Source organism: Agelaius phoeniceus, chromosome 3, assembly GCF_051311805.1.
Source record: "Agelaius phoeniceus isolate bAgePho1 chromosome 3, bAgePho1.hap1, whole genome shotgun sequence".
NCBI lineage: Eukaryota > Metazoa > Chordata > Aves > Passeriformes > Icteridae > Agelaius > Agelaius phoeniceus.
Genome location: NC_135267.1, coordinates 110154547 through 110177529, shown reverse-complemented (window position 1 = coordinate 110177529; position 22983 = coordinate 110154547). Strand labels below are relative to the sequence as shown.

The 22983-nt window shown below is 42.2% G+C and overlaps 1 protein-coding gene across 1 annotated transcript in view; it reads right to left on the bottom strand.

Annotated features, from left to right (window-relative positions):
• XDH (xanthine dehydrogenase) overlaps positions 1 to 22983 on the bottom strand; it is a 51991-nt gene that overhangs the window by 9634 nt on the left and 19374 nt on the right. Inside the window, exons 11-30 of the mRNA XM_054629717.2 lie at positions 22386 to 22478; positions 21251 to 21402; positions 20342 to 20435; positions 19427 to 19536; positions 16509 to 16693; positions 15562 to 15730; positions 15024 to 15113; positions 14166 to 14335; positions 11641 to 11764; positions 11131 to 11250; positions 9495 to 9591; positions 8371 to 8495; positions 7547 to 7680; positions 6053 to 6140; positions 5345 to 5431; positions 3329 to 3520; positions 2713 to 2858; positions 2044 to 2125; positions 1381 to 1476; positions 535 to 663 (exon numbers count right to left, since the gene is read on the bottom strand). Coding sequence (XP_054485692.2) covers positions 535 to 663; positions 1381 to 1476; positions 2044 to 2125; positions 2713 to 2858; positions 3329 to 3520; positions 5345 to 5431; positions 6053 to 6140; positions 7547 to 7680; positions 8371 to 8495; positions 9495 to 9591; positions 11131 to 11250; positions 11641 to 11764; positions 14166 to 14335; positions 15024 to 15113; positions 15562 to 15730; positions 16509 to 16693; positions 19427 to 19536; positions 20342 to 20435; positions 21251 to 21402; positions 22386 to 22478 — 2483 coding nt within the window. The remainder of the gene's footprint in view (positions 1 to 534; positions 664 to 1380; positions 1477 to 2043; positions 2126 to 2712; positions 2859 to 3328; positions 3521 to 5344; positions 5432 to 6052; positions 6141 to 7546; positions 7681 to 8370; positions 8496 to 9494; positions 9592 to 11130; positions 11251 to 11640; positions 11765 to 14165; positions 14336 to 15023; positions 15114 to 15561; positions 15731 to 16508; positions 16694 to 19426; positions 19537 to 20341; positions 20436 to 21250; positions 21403 to 22385; positions 22479 to 22983) is intronic.

Sequence of the window (22983 nt, the reverse complement as noted above, 5' to 3'; positions counted from 1 at the left end):
TTTAAATTGAGAATGACCAGTACTAAATTCTTCTTTTAAAATGGAAAAATCACATACCCAGCAAATATATATGCATTGGTAACTCCACCATGGCAGACAGCCTTGACCATGCCATTGCTACAGCAGGACATTTGCTCTGAGCTGATCAACACTTAGAGCTGGTGGAGAACAGCTCTCAAACCATTTACTATTAACACATGCAGCAAAATACATTCGTTATAGATAAGGCTGAATTAATTACTTTGAAGCTGGGTATTTAAATGGATGCTTTGTTCTGCTCATTCTGAGCAATCCCAAATACACTATTTTTAGAACTACCAAAGGACTGAAGGAGAGTTTCAAATAACTTGAAAAAAACCACAGTAATTCACAATCTAATGCCACTGCTATACCAGGTAGAGATATGAGACATCCTTACACTGGAATTGCCTTTTGATGGCTTCCTTAAGCAACAAGAGATAAATACAGGGCAGCTTTTCACACCCTGGAGCCCTCCCTCGTAACCCAGTGCTTTAGATAACTCAGCTGCCGTACATAGACGGCCATTCCATTGATGTCGGCGCTGACGGAAGCGGCTGTCGGGGAGGTGTTTGGGACCGTGTTTGTGCTGGTCTCACTGATGTAAATCTTGGAGGTAGGGACTCCCAGGGCCCTGCTAGCAACCTGTGAAGCAAAGGTAAACAAATTGATAAGCAGCACTTCTTATCCACAAGCATTGTCAGTCGTTGCTCACACTGCCGGGATCAACACTGCAACCTGTACCCTCTCCCACCATAAACTCCATTTTTCCTGCAGACTGAGTTGTTCTAGTGACTGAGATCTGGCCAGGACATTGTTATATTTGAATTTCACAGACTGAATGTGTGTGAGCACACACAATGACAGACATTCACTTCACTATTATGAGACCAAAGTCTTCCCTCAGCAGTTAAAAAAAATCCGAATATTAAAAGCCCTATGAGATTTTCCTGTCATTTTCCTGCCAAAGGAATTTTGCTCCCTTAAGTTTTTTTAACTACAAAAGCACTAGCATGTGCAGATATATATATTTTCAATGCAACTACTTTTTATATGAAATGGATAGAAACTGTACCTTTATGAGGTGAACTGAAATTGCCAGAGTAGTTAAACTGTAAGAATGACCTGCATTATTTACATAATGAGATTTAAGATGATGAAGAATCTAATTCTAATACTCAGTTGTGATAATACTCTGGAAATCTAGCACTGCTGCTCAAACAATGAAGAGGAATCAGTCCTGATTTGTTACTCTCTGCATGCACACGGACCAAGTGTCAAGGTGCCTGAGGCAATGCTGTAGGGAGGGTGTGATTGTCCTGAAAAGACATCTTATTCAGTTAAGCCCAAACTCATTATTACCTGAATCATTTTGGTGTGAAGTCCTTGACCCATCTCAGTCCCACCATGTGTAAGTAACACAGAGCCATCTGTATACACGTGGAGCAGGGCTCCAGCCTACAACAGGGAACATTAATCATCATAAATTAACTAGTGGAGCACTTAGCAGGCTACAGAGAGAATTCATTCAGAACTAGACTAAGGTTGTCCTTTGGTGCAACTGAAGCCACTTGTTTACACTTGAGGTGAGTTTGCTTTAGTCTCACCCACTCACTAGATGCTCCAGTGACATAACAAACCCCAGTCAGTATTTTCAGCTCAGAAAGCAGGTGAAGTAATCCAATCCTGCCCCTGTGGAACACAGATGCACCCATCATCTCAACTTTCCAACACCACTGACAGTCCATCAAATCAGCTCAAACACAGGAGCAATATTTCTGCTATTGAGAAAGGCAGAAATATTGACCCAACACGATACCATGGAAATGCAGTTATATTGTGGTGTCTTTTGGACAGGATAAAATGGAAACTGGTGTGGTGCTCATTTTGGCTTGAAAAATGTGTGCTCTTTCTTAACTAATTCACTACTTCAAGAAGCTCCAGTTTGGTACAAATGGAGGAAGGCCTGGGGGAGGCAGCATAAATCCAGCTTCTCTAGTGAAAGGGCAAATGACATTTACAGACCTGGTTCAGAAATGGGACAGTGAAACTGATGCCAAATTTGGTAGGAATGATGCTCATCCCTCTCTTTTTCCAGCGGTTCTGCCTGCAAGGAAAGAACATTATTCATACACCCATGAGCTTTTTATCATAAATCATCACTGTGCTTCCCTCTGACTGTGCATCAAATGGAAATTAAACACCTGACTGTGATAAAGACTGAGTTCATCACCAATTTGTATTAAAGGCTTTCTTTGTGTGTTCCAACAAGAGGAAATTGCAACTGAAGATGCTTTCTGCATGCATTATAGAAACAGTTGTCCATACTATTAACTGTTCAGTTGTATATATAAGCCAACTAAAAAAGTCTATGAGGCAGAGGAAAGTATAAGAAGATTGCCTTGATAGTCATGTGAAAATCCTAGCTGGACTTAACAGACCCCCTCTTCTTTGCTACAGTTCACTTACAAAATCACATCATGCTGGGTCTGATTCTGGCCCTATTTATGCTACCAGCTCACTGATAGACTTCTCCTCTGACAGTGAGCATAAAGGGATTTCAAAAGGAGAAATATTTAGCAGACAGTCTGTAAATATGAGGTGTGACTTCCCATCACTCGAGTTGCTAAGAGAACTTCAGAAGTTAGTAGGCAATGGGTGCACCCAGTGACAAGACAGCTCCAGGGCACCTACTTGTTAAATTCTTCAATCAGTTTCTTCCTGGCATGATAACCAGAGCTGGACAAACATTCATCCCAGCATCTTCGTAGAGTAAATCCCTCCAGCTTTTGGTTAAAATGAGTAGTGTCTCCTTCGTGGTACAGATTGAGTTTCCTCACCTTCCCAAAAAGACACAGAAAGGATAGACCAAGTTTAATGCTTCAGACAAGGAGGGATGAGATCTAAAGTGTGTTGGTTCCTGATTTTACTTCTTTGCTCTTTCTACAAAGAGCCAAGGAGCAAAGCCATTAACAAACATATATCTGTTTATGGGAAAACATGAACTAAGACATTAAGGCTGGAAATTTTCAGAGATTGGGACTTAAAACACTGTCAGTAAGATTAAGGTACCTGGTTCCTTTGGACTTTCTTCTTTTTAATATCTATCCTTTAACCAGATGTTACAAAGTTGAGGCTACCAAGGAATTTAATTACACAGAAGATAATCCATGCTAGAATGTATTTGTCACACGAGTTTGAGCAAAACTGAAGAAAAATTACTTATGCTTAAAAATCTTGTGCGGCTGATGCAATTCTCAGAGCTTGTTCAAAGGCAGCACCCCCCTGGAAGGTGTCAGTGTGTCTGTACCTCCTCAGGTGGCAGGCCACACTTCCGAGCCACGTCACTCATCCAGCACTCAGCAATCATCATGCCCTGGGGCCCTCCAAAGCCACGGAAAGCTGTGTTGGAAGGCAAGTTGGTTCTGCAAACGATGCCCACGCTGCTGACATTGGGGATGTTGTAGGAGTTATCCAAGTGTAGCAGGGCTCTGTCCATCACCTGGTGAAGAAAAGGAATGGAGGTGGACACATTTTACATCAATTGGATTCTCACCAGTGCCAAAACCAGACCAGAAGCTCTGAAGCTAATTTACAACAATCAGCACTTTCTCTAGCACCCTGCAGTGCTGCATCCAACACAGCTGGATGAGCACTGAGGTGCAGCCAGAACTGCCCCCCAGGTGCAATGGAATGTCAAGGGGTGTCCTCCTGTATGGAATGCAGGGCGACCCCAATGTCTGGGAATGATTGGCATCTGACTCCATTGATTCAGAAGGCTGAACAATTGCTTTATTAAAATATACTATATTACATTAATACTATATTATAATTATACTAAAGAGATACTATACTATACAAATATACTAAAGAATACTAAAGAAAAACCCATGACTGTCTGAGACAGCCAGGACACAGCTTTGAGCCTATTGGCCAAGGAAACAAAACAATCCTCAGCAGAATCCAATTGACAAATCACTTCAGGTAAACAACCTTCCTAACACATTCCACATGTGCAAAAACAACAGGAGCAGCAAGTAGAGAAAAGAATAGTTTTCTCTTCTTTTCTCTGTGCTTCTCTGGGAAACAAGTCCCAAGAAAGAGAATTATGTCTCTCTCTGTTCAGAGAATTGTGAATGCCACACTCCTGAACAACAGGACAATAAGCACACTTCCCTGTTGACTCCTATGGCTCTGGGACAGATTGAGCTTGAAAATCCTTTCTTGGCCCTGGGCTCATGCTCAGTCAAACTGTTAGTAAATGCCATTGTCTGTCGGGAAGAAACAGAGTTTTCTTTTCACTTCTCACATTTTGAGTAATCTGATACTGGAAAAGTGACTCAGCACTGGGCTATGGCAGGAAGGGCAAACATATGAAATAAACATTTTCAGTAACTACTGAACTGCAAGATTTGAGATCTTTGTCCGCTTATTGTCTACATTTGGAAAGGGCCAGAACTTTTTTCTGGCTTGTGTTTCCAGACTTCCCTTCCAGCAGCAGCACAGAGAGGACATTACACACAACCAAACCTTATCTCTACATGGAGCACTTTCCAGTCTCCTGATTCAGACACAGTCAAAAAGGCAATTACACAGATGTGCTCTCAACCAGGCCCTCAGCTTATGCAGACACTTGCCTGTCATTCTGCTCTGCCCAGCACCAGCCACATGGCCAGCATCAAATGTGGTTCTGGTGGAGAGCTCCTGCAGTTCTTTCTATTGAAAAGGATCAGTTTTTGCAGAAAATTATCAAAGACTTGGTGGACTGGAGGAAGTGAGCTAGAATAAACCTGTGTGACACTAGGCTATTGAGTTGGTCACTCATATGACAGAAAAGGAGAGTTTTTTACTCATCAGTGCAAAACTTCTTGGAGACAAACTCAGAACTTGGGCCCATTTTTTGTCCTTACTGCTTGTGAACACAGTGTTGGCTTTAGCCAGTCCTTTACAAGCTTGCCCTGATCAACCTATTGACTGGGATGCTTCTTTCTCCAAGGAACCATCTTTCCCCAGAGCTGGGGATCTATCAGCCATCTTGCATTGTGCAATAACTTTTCCATCACAGCCCTCTGTAATGCAAAGCAAACATTCTTGACCCCTTTGCTCAATATGAGTTATTACAGCATCCATAAGAATCATGTGGTACATGACAAGAGAGGTCACAGCATTTGTAGAAGCTCCAAAAGCCCTTCAAAATCTGTTTTCAGTCATGTCAAAGAGCTGCATGTGCAAGCAATGCTGTAGGCAACAGCTCTCTGAAGGCAGAGCAGAAGGTTGCACAGAAACACACCTTCTGTTTAATTAGCCATCAGAAAAACTTACTTACACCATGAGAGAGGTCTATAGAGTTGCCCCCATTGCTGTAGTATGACACCTCCAGACTCTTGACTTTCCCATTCTTCATGAAGCCAACCTGTCAAGAGAGTGTCTCCTCAGTAATCAGTTTTCAACAAAATGTTCTGGTTTTGTGCTTGCCTCCAAAAACTGAATGGACCTCACACAAGGCAGAGAGGGCTGAGTGTCCCCAGTGCAGCACAGGTTAGGCTGAGGGAGAGCCCCACTAAAGGGTTCATGCATGTGTCAATCTTGCTCCAGAGAACTCTTCTAAATTAAGTGCTGGCTGCTTACCACAGCCACAGTTTCTTCAAAAGGCTTTTGCTTTCAAAACCAGCAGCAGTTGGAGGGGGATTGAAGCAAAGGGAAGCTAACCAAGCACGTTGCTGTGTAAAGGATGCTTTACAGGAATGGGCAAACCTCTAAAAGAAATGTGATTGTCAGCAGGGTCAAAGTCTTGGTTGCAAGGAAGGCAGAGTTATTTATGCTGAGGTCACAAGAAGGGAACCATCCAAGTTGAAATAACTTCTGCAGCACTTGAACAGAAAAATGCTACAGCCCATCTGACCTGGCCCATCTGCAGCGGGGGAGATCAGCAGTGAACCAACCACAGCAGCATTTTTCCACAATATCTTAGTGCTCTCTGATGTCTCAGGGACAGCACTGAGAGCACAGGGGCTCTGCTCATGTGTGTGCATACCTTGTACCTGCCCAGGAAGGGGTGCCTCCCACCACTGATGAGCATGTCCTCATCTCGATCCAGCATGCAGCGCACTGCACGGCCAGCTCTGGGAAAGAACACGGGTTTTTAGGCAAAACCTGAAATGCACAATGCAGCTCCTGCAGAACAAGGCTCTTCTCTTTGTCACTCCAGGGTGGATGTGGACAGTTAAGGGTAAACTTCTTGGTTCATATATCTTACACTTCAGAAAATGGCAAGACTGAGTAAAAAAAATAAACATCTCCAAAGTTGGGACTTGTTTGTGAAAACTCTTGCAAAGACTCTTGTATTAAAAAAAAAGGATAATTTCTTTTAGAGATAGATGCTAATAACTGAGCAATCACTGTTTTCCAGACTATTTCTCAAGGCACTCTTTTGCCTTTAAAAAGACAATGCCACAGGAATTATGTAATAATGCAAAGTACTAACTAGCCTTCAATTTGGCCTTGTTTTTATTTGCTTATTTATTATCAAGGAGGAAAACAAGGGGGAGAGTAGGAGTGATTCTTAATTTTCTAACAGTTTTGCCTTCCAAGTGCCCGTCTTCAGGTTGTACCAGTACCTAGCAAATGTCATATATGTTGTTTTGTAGCCTCCAGGATGTCAAACAGTGGTTTGGCTGGCAGAGATAAAGAGAAGAAAAGGATGCAAATGTATTACTGATAAATTAGAGAAAGCAGATTGTTTGCTCAGAACAGAAAAAAATAAAGTCAATTTACAAACAGGGTGTCATTTTGCCTGTCCTCATCCAAAGGTGTTGTATCAAACTGCTGCTGTGTTGCAGGATCCCTGCAGCTCTGCCAGCAAGGGCAGAACTGGGAAGGGCAGGGCAGAAATGTCACCTCAGAGGCCATGTCCACCCAAAACCTGCACACTCAAACATGAGCCCACAGCAAAACTCCAGAAACCAGGAGCACACTTCCAATCTACTCTTTACAAATGGTTGCAACCTAGGTTAAATCCCTGAGATTTTAGGGTTTTGAAAAGTGTGGGTTCCAAGGCCTGCCACCATTCCTAGGGAAAAATCCCAGGAGGGAGTTTGCAGTAGAGCAGACATATAATGATGCAAGACTGGTGTAGTAGAGTTTTGAACAAAGAAGAGATTCTCATACCTCTATGAGAAAAAACCTATGGCTGGTGCTGGATTTTGAAATGGTTTGAGATGAAGTGAGGGGGAAAGGCAAATAATTCGAGATCCAAGAGTTTTCAGAGAGTAAAGAATAAGGAGGTTTTTCCCCTTTTTCTATTAAAAGCTGCCATTCCTACATAAACTTCTGGGCAGGTTCAATCCCTCCTACCAGCTAGGAACCCATTTGACACCTCCTTTGGGAAATCCCAAGCTTGCTATAAATTGTACAGTAAGAAGACACGGAGAGTATTGAAAAGTGCTCCAGCAGAAATGGTGCTCCAGAAAGAGACAGCCTGGGACAGTCTGAAGGAAGAAAATCCCTCTTCCCCCACACCTAAACTTACTTGAAGGCTGCAACAGCCACTACAGATGTCAAAATAGTACTCCTAGTCTCTTTTCCTCCAAATCCTCCTCCCATTCTTTTCACTCGAACCACAACCCGATTTGAAGGCACTCCCAGTGCATTAGCAGCAAACTCCTAAAGAAAAACAAAACAGCAGGACATGTAGGGAGCTCAGCTGGTGTTAGGAACTAAATGCCAACACACTGCCTTCCTGAAACCATTTCAACAGTGCAAATATTGGATTTGATGGAACTGGAGCCAATAAGCCCAGCATTTGATCTCTGAGGGGAAAAGGCACAGCACTGCAGCACACAGGGTCAGATTCAGGAAAAGACTGGCACAAGGTGAGGTAACCCAGACACAGGTCTCATTTAGCACAGGCTTTGACATCCATACCACCCTCACTGCATTGAGAGACCTTTGGACACTCTTGGTGAGCCAGTAAACAGAACAAGGACACCCCATGGTGCCAGTGGCCAATCTCATGGAATGGGAGAGCTGGTGCACAGCCAGTGGTTTCACCACCTCTCTTTCTGATGTGTCATTCAAGCATTGTGTCTCCTGAGCAGCTGGGACCCTCCCCAGAAAGGGCTAAGCATGTAATCCCTCCTAACAAAGATGTGCTGCCAACAGAAATATCCCTGTCACCTGGAAGGAGATTCAGGGCTCCAGCAGGATGGATAAAGGCTTTAGATCCCATACTCAACTCTAAACCTATGTGGTTTTTAATGGAACAATAAAATAAGAGCAACTATAAAACAACCATTCATCTAGTCTGAAACTGGGAAACAAATGCCTTTTAGGCACCAGGTTAATGAGAAGTACCTGTGTCTTCATTGGGTTTTGGGTTGACACAAAGAGTTCCATCTCACCATCTTCTCCCTTTGGCACAGCCAAAGTACAATGAGTTTCCAGGTAGAAATGCTCCTGACCACCAAGGTACATCTCTCCTAGAAAATTGAAATGAATGCCCCACAGAAAGGGCATCCCTGGTGTTATAAGATGTCACCCATCACATGTTGTCTTCAATCTACTGCCTGCTGTACATGTGTTAAGTGATAACCCTTTGCTCTGCCCAGCACTGGATATCTCTAGCTCTAAAATTGACACTTCTGGTTCAATGTTTAAAAAACAATACAAAATAAAAACAAAACAACAAAACACGATAAAATTTCAATACATGCTTCCTTTCCACTTTCTATAAATCTTATAAACCACAAGTGGCTGGCATTTCAAAAATAAAAGTCTGTACACTATGCCATTGATCCAGCATCTCTGGAGATGCAGCACTTGGTGCCTTTCAAGACTGCCTCAATAACACCACTGAGATAAGAATAAAAATAAATCAGGTGTAGTCTAGCTGAATAGATAAAACACAAGGTTACAGACTTTGAAACAGGAGAACAAAGATAGAAACCCAAAATGCCTCAAGATGATCTAACTGGGAATCAGTTCTCTATCACTGCAGGAGGCTCTTTCCCAGGGCATTTTACCTGGCAGTGCTGAGGATACAATTTCCACTCAAGCTACTCACAATTAAATGTCAGAAACAACCTCCTTTCTCTGCCATGGCCCTGATCTGTTCATTGTGGCCCCTTTGCCTAAAATACAGCTATACAACAGATTAAAGGAAATTGGCTGTCTGTAGGATTTAGACCAGACTATGTCTGGACAGGGAAAAATTTCAGAAAAGAAAAAAAAGTTCGTAGAATATTTGCTCAAGGAAAATGTGTGCTTTCATTGAAAAAAGTGTGTTTTCTGGGGGCACAGCTGGCAGCATCCAGGTCTGTTTGAAACAAAAAAATTGTGTATATCAGTCTGAAACTTTATATGAAATTAATTTAGTTCTGGAAGCCTTACTCTAGTATCATATGGGAAAAAAAAAGGAGGCTGACTTCTTTTGTCACAAACTATACTATTTTAAAAGAATTATTAATGCTTATTCTCACCCTCCAAAATGTGATCAGATTCTTCAAATCCTTTCTTCACATCTCCCTTATTAATCCTCTTTATATCCTTAAAGAAAGATTTTTTCTCAATCGCTTCCTAGGAAACAGAAAGACACAGTGACATTTTTGTCTAAGTGGAATGAAATCAAACCTTCCTCTAACTGAAGAAGAAATATCCAAGATAAAAAGCACAAGAACTTATCAGACACGTTCTCTGGTAGTAGCCAAGGACTTGACTAAAAGCAATAGAAAATAACTTTTGGCAACAAAACAATTTCACAACCAACACCACCATAACTGGACAATCTTAAGGTAGTCCTTGTAACTTGTTTTACATTGTGGACCCAGAACCTCAAGGCCTGTAACCACCAGAACTATAACTTACAACTTATATTAACTCTTGTCTGTAGCCCATAGGGTGGGAGAAAGGGCAAAAAAAAAAAAAAAATTTAAAAAAGAGAAATAAAAAGAGAGAGAAAATGAAACCTCTCAGATAAGAAGTGCAGAAGTAGCTCACTTCTGAGCTAATATAGAGGGAAGTATAAAGGGAAGTTTAACAAAGGCATTTTCCTTTTGCCAAAACTGAAGCTTTCCATCATGAAAACAACCCCCACCAAATATCAAGTAACAAAAACAAAAAAAAAACAGCAGCACGTTTTTTGGCTCCACTCTCATGTTCCCTGGGTGAATAAACAACTAGAAGCCTCAGAAAAGGCAAAGGTCTCACACATTGTTTGTTAATCCACAAATCACCCAAACAACCCCAAATCTCTGTCCTCAGATGACAGTACCAATGTCTGCACGAGACAGTGCACAGACTCTATTGACATGAATACAATTTCATGTAAAACTCATTACAAAGCACATGGTATGAAATACTGACTATTAAAAGCATTTCATTAGAATCCTGTGTTTCTAATTTTGCCACTAAAAATGGCTTCATACATTTTGCTTTCTCATTTCTAGAAATGAATGCTGTGTAGGTATTGTCATTTGCTTTTACTGTCTCATAAGGAGACCTTGTCAACAAATTTTCTAGTTAAAAGAGCATGAAATGATCATGCTTTGTTGATATTAATTCCTTCAGCTTTGAGAAAAGCCACTTAAAGACTGTGGCCATACAGTTCACAGGGAGTGAACTCCCAAAAATTAATTAGCTTAGAAACTAGACAAGTGGTCTGCAGAAATCTCAGAGAAGCAGTGCAGTGACAGAGCTAGAAAAGACATTTTCACACCTTATTATTGCTTGTTATAAATGAAGAGGGAATGGATATCAATGAAGCCAGCAGGGTCAGACCAGAGAATATTGAAAGTAAGCTTCTGTGGGTAAGAATGTAACTCACAGTAACCTTGTTTATTTAAACAATTTTCTGTTGAGCACAATATTATCTCCCCAAACTTGATTTATTTGTTTCAGCTTTAAATAGCACAGAAAAAGTTAATGTACTCTAAATCAGCAGGGCACCAAAGATGCACCTTCTTTATATTTAAATACACGAATTATTCCTTCTATCAGTGTCCTGTTGCACCCACAAACACAAACAAAATGTGGGGCTCAGTAACCACATCTGTGAGAACAGAACTGGACAGCAGAGGGTCCCAAGCCAACTGCAGATGCAGAACTGAGCCATCTTACCTGAATTGTGACAATAGGTTCAAGTTCTTCATACTTAATCTTCACAGCTTTGGCTGCTCTCCTGGAATGCTCCTGTGTGTCTGCCAGCACTGCACCAATGATATGGCCCACACAGGTGACCTACAGGCAAGATTGGGACCCACCATCACTTGGGGTGTGTGTTTGCAGTGAAAAGAGACTCGTGATAATTCTCTTTTATCTATTCCTTTCATGCAGTTTGTTCAGACCAGTCTATTAAAAATCAGCACCCAGGGAAACTAATCACAAGCAAATTTGGAGTGAGTGAGCCTGTCCCAGGGGGCTGCAGCTTAGAGAAGAATTGTGGAGATAACAGAGGAGAGGGGCACAGGGCAAAGGGACTTGGGCCTTATTGAACTTGGCACTAAGATTTCTATTGACCCCAGTGCAGTTAGAATTAACTCTGTATAAGGCAGAGGACTTGAGTGGACACTATGAGAAATGTTCTATCCTGAGCAGCATGGTTGAAAAGGGCTGGTTTTAGCTACATACCACATCCTTAGCAAAGACAGTCTCGTCATTAGCGATGCCAGTGACATTACTGCCAGGAACATCCTTGGCAGAGACAAAACACACAAACCCAGGAACACTCTGAGCTTCAGATGCATCTACAGAACTAAGGAAAGAAGGAGAGATAGTGTTATTTCTCATTTTTTCTTTGTGTAAGCAATTATGAGGTTCCAATACAAATTCAGGCCTGATTTCCTTGAGTTTGGCCATGCCATGTGAATATATCATGTGAGACTGTGACAGCATAACATATGAGACTAAAATAATTTGGGATCTACATGAAAATGTTAATCCTGACTGTGAGACTGATCAGCACCCTGGTTTTTTGGACTATGTCATACATCTTTTCCCCAAGACATATCTGAACTTGATCCAGTTGCCACACGTACTAAAGATTCTTTGATAACAAGTTGGTGTTAGTGGTGCTGTGCCTCCACTAGCTGCCATGACTCTTGTCATGAAGACAAGAATATGGGTAATTTTAGTGCTGACATGTATCATTTGACATGGGTGAGTCAGGGAGAAATTGTTGAGGATCAATCATAAGGAAGCTTCAGGGTTTTTAAGAGGATGCAAAAGAAGTGATGCTCAAAAAGACAAAAACCTTCATGAAAGGCTTTCTTTGGTAATCAGCAAAAGAAGTATCTAACCAAAATGCTTGTCTGCTTCAATCATATATAGATTTAAAACTCAGTGACAAAATAACTTTAAAAGGGCAATATAATTTAATTTTTACATGGGAAACTTCGTAAAAATATATTACAAAAGACTTTCAGGATCCTTTTGCAATATTCTGTACATTGGTTTCACAGAGAAACAGCTGTGAATAAAAGTGCTGTGGCTTAGATTTTGCTGCCTGAATGATTTATTGCCTTCTGTAAATTACTGCAATTTTTTTAGCAACTTGTTTAGATTCCTAAAACTTTGATATAAACTGTGCCTGAAAGCAGCTGTTAATGCACCCCAGTGAGCCAAAGACTTTTAAAAAAAGACATTAAATGTATGAATGAACTTTCCCACATGAACCCTTAGACAGCAGGAACTCAAAATGCTATTTTTCTTTGGAAAGTTCTCTTTCCTGTGTTTCTGCAGCAGTAGCTCACATACAACCCCCTAACACCTTCCCTTAGTTGCAAATGCAGAGACAGCTGGAGTCTGATTTACACTTGGTGCTCAAAATCTGACTAGGATGAAGTGGAAGTTTCCAGAGTCAATATTTTGACTGCCAAAACCATAGGTTGATACTTTTGAACCCTGATTAAATATTCTCCTACTTCCTCTGCAGAGTGCTACAGGTTCCCAGCCTGATATATGCGTACACAACATAAATGCAAGAGAATGTGTACAGCAACTTCTAGAAAACGCTGCATGTTGTGGTCACAAGCATGGATGGGATGCCTTCTCTATCTCCCCATCTGCCCCGGTGGCAGTAACATCACTTAAGTGTCTGCATTGCACATGGCAACACCTAAAAATTACCTGTGATGAACAGAGCAGTTTCTTTCATAAGCTGGGAGCCAATTACTACATCTGTGCATGCCTGACCACCATGCTGCCCATGCCACAATGGGAAAGCTCTGCACAGGAAGCCTAACTAGGCAGGAAGTGTTGCCTAAGGAATGAACAGCACATGGAAAGGCTGGTGAGGGTGACATGAGCCAGTGGAACACAAAGTGCCCCACATCGAAGCAGCTGAGGGCAGATGAGAGCCTGCAGAACCACCACATAAACAAAATTAGGGTTTGTGGGGGCAGCCAGTCCTGCAATATGACAGCATTAAAATCCATATGAGAATGTGGATGGCATTACCTGCCAGGATTGGCCTTTAGGAATTGGGTATTCACTATTGTTATAAATTAGGTACCAGTCATGCCCTGGATGGACAAGATGTTTTCTGAGACAGCTGCACTTCCAAATACTGACCTGTCCACCTTGCTATGGCCAAGCACAAACAGGGCTACACCTCACAGCTGAAGCCAATTCACAAATGACTTTTGTGCAGAGGGCTTGATCTGAGCCAGTGCAGGCAAGCACCATGCAAGGCAAAACCCAGTGCCCACAGCTGACTCACCAGCAGGAGAGCTGGTAGAATTGCATCTTACAACCTAATTTTTCAGGCAGATAGAAGGAGAATCTTTAAGCTGCATGCTCCAGTTAGTGATTAAAATGACATCCCAACCTCTGTGGTGCTCTCCTACCCTGCTCCTTTTTAATCCTGCACGCCTGAGTATAAGAGATGGGAAATGCAAAAAGTTGGGCTTAGGCTGAGGGCTTTTGTGCTTCAGCAAAGCCCAAAGTTTGGTGCTGGTTCCCTCACATTCCCACTGACAGCTTGCAAGGCAGCTGTCACACACACACAGAGCTCGCCTCCACGTAACAATGTGCAAAGAACTGGAGTTCCCACCTAAGCAAAACCTTTCCCTCACCCACACCCTGACAGATTGATGTTTTCCAAGCCACCAGGAACAGGATGCTTCCAACATTTGGAAGGGAGAAGCAGCACTTACAGGATCTTAGCGTGGGCCTTGGTGCTGGTGACCAGCGTCAGGTACAGCTCGTTCTCCAGGTGAGGGATGTCATCACAATACACAGCTTCTCCACTGGCTTGTTTGGCTGCTGAAAAGTGCACCAGAGGCCTGCCCACCATATCTTCCACTGCCTGCCCCTTGGGCACTTCCTGGAGTAAAACACGTGGCTGACTACTGCTGGCTTGGGAGGAAGGGGATGGAAGCATTGATGGGAGAGCAAAGAGCACTGTGGGACATTCTAGTGAATGGGGAATGGGATGGGGGCTCAGTCCTGTGTGAAAGGAAGGTAAACAAGGTGCCACAAGGCATAGCTACACAGAGGGGAGCTGTAGGGAATGAAGTGAAAGCAGTTTGGGTTTTGAAATTGCTGTGGAAGGGAAGGGTTTGATTTCACATCTTGCGTAAGAAAGCTCAAGTTCTGAAACTGGACTCTACTCTCAAAGCTGAAGAGAATGGGTCACTTACAGAGAAATAAGAAAGAAGATACATGAGTGTGAAGCCTGAGAGATGCCAAGAAAGGCAGGCTATAACTGGGGAAAACAGAAGGGGAATTTCAGTTTGGATATAGAGCTGGGTACAGGAAGAAAAGCAATTTTTATAAATCCCTCAGCAACAAAGAAAGCTTGGGCTCTCTTGGGCAATAATAGGAAAGAATAGTATCCAAAAATGAGGAAAGGATTGAGACCCAAATACAAGCTACATGCATGGCATTATCAAAGTTTATGTGATGACCATACTTAGGGAGACAAGAAGATAAGAAGCAGAGTTTGAGCTACAGAAAAACCTGCATTTATGTCATGCTGACACTGCTACTTACTTGGGAAAGCTGCTACTTACTTGGAAGAGCTGGGCATTTGCAATGGGATCTTTGTGAAACAACTCTGTAGCACTGATGTAGTTTGAAGGGACAGGCTCACACATAGTTTTCTGCCAGAGACATATTAAAGAAAATCACCTTCCCTTCCAACTCCTTTCTCACATTCCCTTGGTAGCTCAGGATATTTTCCATTCTCCATCTCCCACCTAAGGTAATCCATAATCTATGGAGTTAAAGGCGAACGAGGCTCAGGCTCTGTGCCAAGAACAACCACAGAGCCACAAGACCACTTGTAATGCAGCAAATGGAAGAAGCCCAGGAATCATCCTGTGAACCACAGAGCTACACCCTTCCACCTCAAGGGGAGAGTGCCACGAGGAAGCAAGGGGGAAGATGCACAAGTCACTGTTATGCAAGCAGTAGGGCAGCTATTGCAGCATGGATTTTGTTATCAGGCCAGGACTCTGCTCAAATCTGAACTCTCCCCCGTGCCTTCCCCACCAAGGCAGTACAAAGAGGTTCTCCTTCCCCAAATCTGCCTTGCCAAGGAGCACTCACAGTGCCACTCTTGCTCAGTTTCTGAAGGACTGTCAGGTAGAACTTGAAGAAGAAGCTGAGGGTGAGGGTGCGTCGGAAATCCACCATGCCCCCAGGAGCAGAAGGAGACAGATCCATCTCAGCCGACAGCAGGCGACAGGCATCCTGCAGCAGCTTCTCATTCCAGTCTCTGCAAGGGAACAGAGGGGACACACAGACCTTGTTCAGACCTAAATTCACCAGGCCAGACTAACTCATCTGACACAGAATATGCTGAAGTGGAAAGGGCCCATCAGGATTCTGGAGTCCAGATCCTGGCCTTGCACAGAACAGCCCAAGGGTCACACCGTGTGCCTGAGGTTGTTGTCCAAATGCTTCTTCAACTCTGTCAGGCTTGGTGCTGTGACCACTGTCCTGGGGAGCCTGCTCCAGTGCCCAACCACCCTCTAGGTGAAGAAACTTTTCCCCTGATATCCAACCTAAACATGCCCTGACACAGCTTTGTGCTGGTCCCATGAGCTGTCAAGCAACAGCCATCAGTTCTATCTGTTCATAGCACATGTGTGTGCTTTGCTGTCATCTTGGGCTCATGCTACCTTCCCTAAACATATGGCAAAGCTATTGCATGATAAAAACCCTGATTTTTTCCATCCAATTTGAAATGAACCCAGTTTTGTAGGTCATGAAGACATCTAGCTGCTGTCCACTTCAACTGATGAGTGAATTTGGAAAGAAAATGTCTCTCTGAATGAGAGAATGGCATGGATCTTTGAGGGTAAAGCATAATGGAGGAAGCAAGGCATTACACAAAACACACTGCTGCAGAAGCATAACTATACTTCTTCCCCTATCCTTTCTTTTTTGATCTACTTTTAGAGAGCATTTAGGATGTTTTAGATATTTAAACTGCTCCTGTAAAAATTCGCACTGTTCCATGAGACAATCTTTATCACAGGAAAAATTCCTACCTGCCAGTGAGCTCCTTGCAAGTTTTTAGTGCCAGGACAGTGGTAGGAGCCATTCCTCCATAGCTTAGTTTTATCTCCTCCACTCTGCTTGTGCCATCTTGGAAGAGGACTCTCAACCCACAGGTCACAATAGCAATGTCATCCTCACGACGGGAAGCCTGCTTGAAAGCTGAGAAGTATTCACCCTGAAAAACAGGAAAATATTTCTTTATCCTCTACCTTGGCATGCTTTGGAGTGTAAATGTGGACAAGCTGTTTACCTATCTGTATGTGCATGAGCTATCCCAGGCAACAGTATCTGGTTGATTCATTGTGCAGGGCCAAGCAGGACATGTTTGATCAAGCAGCACTGTTTATTTTCACATAATTCAGTGATTAATTCTAATGTATCAGTTCAGTGGTTGTTACCAAGCCTAGGACTGTGGGGAGAAACAAGCTTTGACAGAGATCTGCTCGTGCCTGTCACATTTTTCCAAGACAGATTGTTTGTGCATAAACAAAATTACAGTTTCTCAACAAGTTTTTCTTCCTCCCAGGCTGCTAAACTGGAAGTCTAATCAGTAAAACCCATATCCTAAACCCCTTCCCTTCAGAAGCCTTTGAAATCTGCAAGAGCTGAAATCAGTAATCACAAATGTCTCTCAGTTCTAGAGTAGACCAGAATAATTCAGTATTAATAATTCAGTCTATTCAGTAGACCAGAATAATGAATAAAACAAAATTTAATCTGCTACAGGAAATAGAATTCTCAGTTACCATCCTGGTCTCCACAGAGCGAGGAAATTCTTGTAAATGCACCAGCAACTGCAGTGCCCAAAACTCAGCAGCTCCCTTATAAGGAGTGGCTGTAAATATGAGATTAACACTTTACCAGGATGCACCATGCAATGGTGACACCCTGGAGTCACAGCATGGTCAGTCCTCTCAGTACCTGCCTGTACTGCAGGTGAGGACAAATTGCTGTTCAGGCACCCTGCAGGCTAAGAGAGGAATCAGATCTGATGTCTTTGCACTGCCCTTCTGGAGAGCCTTCTGACAAATTTCTTCTCTCCAAGCGACTCCACACAGCACAGCAGTCTGCTTCATTAATTACCTCTAATCTGAAGTGGACAGCAATTCTTTCATTCTCAGACAGAACAATTTCTCTCCTCTTGACAATGACAACAGTTTCACAAGAGGCCCCTTTTGTGCATCAAGCACTTGTTACTGGAGATATAACTGAAGGGTGTGCTTCATTTCCTGAATCCAAATAATTACTCAGCAGCCAGCAGATAATAGCAGAGGAGCATCAATAGCATCCTTCCAGTGAGGACATTCTGCCACTCTGCTTGTTAAAACAATTAGCTTTCAAAGAGGAGAAAAAGCAGCCTCCTCTCTTACTGCATAATCACGAGATTTCCAATAACATGATTGCAAAAAAGAGGGCAATATTGCCTTCTCTCCTCACAGGACACCTTAATTTTCTTCATTCAGAGTCCTGTGGGAGGAAAGGCACTCATCACCTTTCCTCACTTGAAGTGTAGGTAAGTGAACCATCACATCAACATGTCTGCCTGGGTCTCTTGGCAAACAACAGAGCATGTTAATTCTTTCTGTTGTTTGGCCAGTCTTCCCTTTGGTGTGACAAGTTACATGAATGCAAGGCATAACATCAGCTTCAAACAAAAATAAACAAAAAAATTCTATCTAGCTGTGTGCTGCAACAGCCCTGCTTTCATTCATGAGGAAATCACAGTTGCAGAAAACTGTGCCTGCTACATGCCAGCACCTTCAGACATGCCCTGAAGAACCTCAGCCTCCTTCTTTGTGAGCAAAGATCAGCTAAGAAACCATGCAGTTGAGAGTTAAAAAGTCATTTTAGTTTTTCAGATCAATGAGCTGCAGAGGGCTGAAGCCACTGCCCCTGCTTGTAAACATTTGTTTGTTTTGTGAAATTGCCATGAGATTGCCATATGGATGGAGGAATACAGTGCTTTCCATTGGCAACCTCAAACACGTTTCTCATTTTGGCAAAAAGCGATGCTTTTATCAAAAGACCAAAGAAGGATTGCCCAGAAATAGATGGAAAACCCACCATAAATAAAATAATTTTGTTCCTTTAGTAGTTAAATAGAAAAAATTGAGAGGATAGACAAGGGATTTACTTGTTCTCTCCCATAATACAATGGCACTTCAAGTAAATCAGTGTTTTCCATTTATAAAGAAAATGCATCACCATACTGCAAATCCTTGCATCTTATGACTAGGAGCCACAAGCCCTAAGAAGGTAAACACCTTCACAAGCATAAAATTACAGTCTGATGTTCTCAGCCCTAAAGGAAAGAGCAGAGTTTTACTTCTTAGACACTGAATCAGTTGTGGTTTATGCTGCTACAGCCTCATAGGAAGCCTACATAGCCAAAATGCCCTAATAGCCAGTCCTTGTGGTTGACATCTTGCAAGAGTGCAGAAACTGAACTTCTCTTTTATCCATACTGACTCTTCCCCATTTCATTTCCCATATAAGCTCACAGAAATTAAGCAGGAATCTTTGGCACATTAACTTCAGTCTGCATCAGAAATTGCTAAAACCTTTTCTGTTCTGCTTTTCAAGCAGAACTTCTGCCTCTGGGAACATCATTTTGACACTTCTCATCGTTACCAAATGCACTCAAAAAGCTTCAGATAATAAAGTGAAATTACTCTTCCTTGCACTAGAAAAATTCTTGAGCTTACCATACTTTATCATAGAGCCCTGCTTCCTCTTGCTTGTGAAGAAAAGTGTGCTGCTCAATTTTCTCCAAATAATTCTCGTTTCCTGGTCCACTTGGGACTACATAAGCATTTGGGAGTGGAAAAAGATGCCTAACTTTGAAAACAACACTAAAATAACAGCATTTTAGCTCCACAGACAATGAAGTTTTTTCTTACAAACTTACCTTTTTGCTGTAGGGTATTTCAACAGAGAGAAGTATTTCTTCAGGCTTAACTATTGTCTTCCTGTAGCCAGTGAAAAACTTCTCATCCATGGTGACAGTCCTTTTGCCCTCTGTAGAGCAAAGGGACATCAGTGGTGAAAAAATGAAGAATGACAGTAGTATGTGTGGAAAAGCCTTCAAACCACACAAATCACTCTTGATATCTGATTTCATTTTTCCACTCTCTTTCACCGAATCAAGAAAATCTTTCTCAGATTTATTTTGGTATTTACGGAATCTATAACAGCTTCTGCCTAAATATTAAGTTTTCTTTGTACATGAACTGATAAAAACAGATCTCCTTCTTTATCTAATTAAAGCTTAGCCTCCAGGTGAGCCAGTTTCCACTACTAATTAAATCCCCCTCTTTCTCCTTTCCCTAGCCTGCACACAAACCCAGTCCACTGACTGGGCAGTCCACTTACTTCAAGGATACAATTTAAAAAAAAATTTCCTAAGAACAAATAAAAACTGAAATACTTGGCTTTCTTCTTAGAAAAAAAACCAAAAACAACCCAAGTTTCAGTCTTTATCTGAATAAACCAGAAGGATTAAAGTATGATAGTGGCAGAAACTATTTGATGCCTATTATTTTTCATTAGTGCACATCTTTAACCAGCTCTTCACAAGGATGTGTCTGTAAAAACATACACAGTACCAGAGATTCCATCTGGCACAGAAGTTCAAAATTCTTTAGGAAGCCAACCTTAGGTCTAGCTTTAGGACTTTAGCCTCAAAAAGTGTGAAAACACAGAGGACTCAGACCAATAATGTTAATTTCCACTTTCAAGTTGTGGCCTGACCTATTGACCCATGGCAGAGGGCTGCTGACTGTTCCAGTCCCCTCAGTGCCACAGGGAAATGTAACTGACTTACCTTTTGATACCAAAGTCAGTTTGCTTCCACTTGCCATTAACACAGGATTTAAGTCAGAAATTGGGCTTGCTGTCATTATATTCCCACCAATAGCCTAGAGTGAAAATGATGCATCAGATGACTATTCAAAATCTAAGCATTTTTTGGTCTTTAATTAATTGGGAAAATCTAAGCCCCACAAAATCAGATGTTGTCTCAGACAATATTAACATTTGCTTGAAACAGATTTAGAACAGTGTTTTGGTAATGCATCAAGACTACCTTATGCTTAAACCTCATATGAATTATGGCACTGTTATGCAATCACTGTACCTGCTATTAAGGGAGGATCCATGAAACTAAAAAGGGTATTTTCAGTAACAGTCAGGACCCAAGGGTTTTGGCTGCAAAACAAATGCATGGCACAGTGTCTCGTGGAACAAAAGTTCTTGTTTGGTAGGTTGGTTTAACTGCTTGCTTGGTATTTTTTTCTTAGAGTACATGGAGTTTGAACACACCTTCCCCTTTAAAACTTGAGGAAAATTTGCCAGCTCTGATACATTAACTTTATGATTGCCCTAGTTGTCATGGCAATATATACACACCTGCTTCTTTGAAGCTTGTCCAGCACTCTAAATACCTTTTTTTTCGTTCAATTAGTCAAATCTCACTGCAGTTCCCCCCAGCTGGTGATAACAGCAGTGGAAAAGCTGAAGAACTACCATGTTTCCATGTGTGACATTAGTGCAGCACAGACACCAGCTGAGACCCCAGCACTTTCTGGGGTTGATTTTTGTGTGCTGGTTTCTTTCCCAAGGTTTGCAAATGCTCTCCTGTGAGATGCACAGGGCACACCAACGCTGCTTGAGGCAGGGCAGCTCCTCAGACTGAGCCTTCAACTCCAGCCCCTGGTGCTCCTGAGTCACTTACAGCAACATTCCTGATCTGAGGCCCTGCAAACCAGCGCAGCTGCTCCAGGACAGCCTGGAAAATCTCTGTTTTGTATGGAGGAAGGTCTGCCACTGCTTTCCTCATCACCTCCTCGACTGACTTCAGGGTACAGGCAGCGCCGATGGTGACCCCTGTAAACAAACAAAGGAAAAGAAACGTTGTTTCCCAAAATTTTGAGGTACACAAGGACAGTTACTGTGTCTGCAAAGCTCAGATGCCACTGAGTTCAATTAGACCTTCAGTTACACCAGACTATTTAGAATGCACTGCATGTAAACATCACATCCTCAGAATAAAATTCACCTTTAAACCACAGCTCATGCTGGTGCTGTCTCCCACATGACAGTAACACACCACCCTTTTGCATCAGGGTATTATTAACAATATTGGCCTCCTTTAGGTATTAGTCTGTCCTTTGAGAAGCGAACTCCAAGTCCTTTCCAGTTTCCACACTTTAAATATCCTACCAGACACTGGGCCACATGCACTAAATTGTCCTAGGTACTTCTATTTGTAAGGTTGACCCATTTCCATCACAAAGCTAAAGGCAATGGAATTATAGAATTGTTAAGGTTGGAAAAGACCTCTAGAGATCACTGAGTCCAGCCTCTGCCTGAATACCACCACATCAGCTAAACCACAGCAGCTAAAGTCATGTCCTGTCATTTCTTGAACACTTCCAGGGGTGGTGACTCCACTACCTCCATGGGCAGCCCAGCCCAGTGCTAGACCACGCTTTCAAGTGAAGAAATTCTTCCTGATGTCAATCTGAATATCTCCTGGCAGAGCCTGAGGCAGTTTCCTCTTGTCCTGTCACTTGTTACCTGGGGGAAGAGACTGACCCCCACCTTGCTACACCCTCCTTTCAGGGAGTTCTAGGAAGTGTTAAGGTCACACCTGAACCTCCTTTTCTCTGGGCTAAACATCCCCAGCTCACTTTTCTACATATCACTCACTTGATTTCCTGTGGGAAAATGGGAAAGGTGTAACATATACTTTTTATGAAAGGTATAATGAAAACAATCTTTAATCTGGGGATGTTCCTTCACACCCTCCTTATTCCTCCATGGAGTCCCCACTCACCTCACAGGTGCTCTGCCTCTTTTTTGCTCACCTGTTTCAGTGTGCTGAACAGCATTCATTTCAGGGATCCATGCTGGTGCTATTATCACTGGATACAGGAGGTTCTTTAACCTCATCTCAATACCTTAAGGAAAAGACACTGTTTGGTACTTGTGTGACATGGCTATTGCTGCACATAATCCTTCAAGAAAGGAAAAATAATACAATAAACCCTATAACATTTAGTAATTCTTTCATGAACCAATTGCTCAAGACAACAGAATTACTAAATATGTCTGAATTATCCTCCTCAGCACTTATATTTGCAAAAGTATCTATTTGGCAGTAAGATTTCAAGTCTTGAGAATTTTCTCACTGAAAAGTCCTTCAAAATGCAGCTTTCACAACTGAATTAATTTGATTATGGGGACATTTCATGCTGTGTCACTTCCCTCTTCTCAAAATTCCATAAAATAGCACAAAGGCTCAGCATGGAATAGTATTTTTTTCACCTGACACAGCAAAGAATGGAGAAAAACATTCACAGTGAGATTAATCTACCTGAGAAGAAAACCTGTTCCTACATACAACCTGAAAATAAATAGCTTTTTAAAAGCAATGACGTGAAAGAGGCTTCCATTTACACTGTT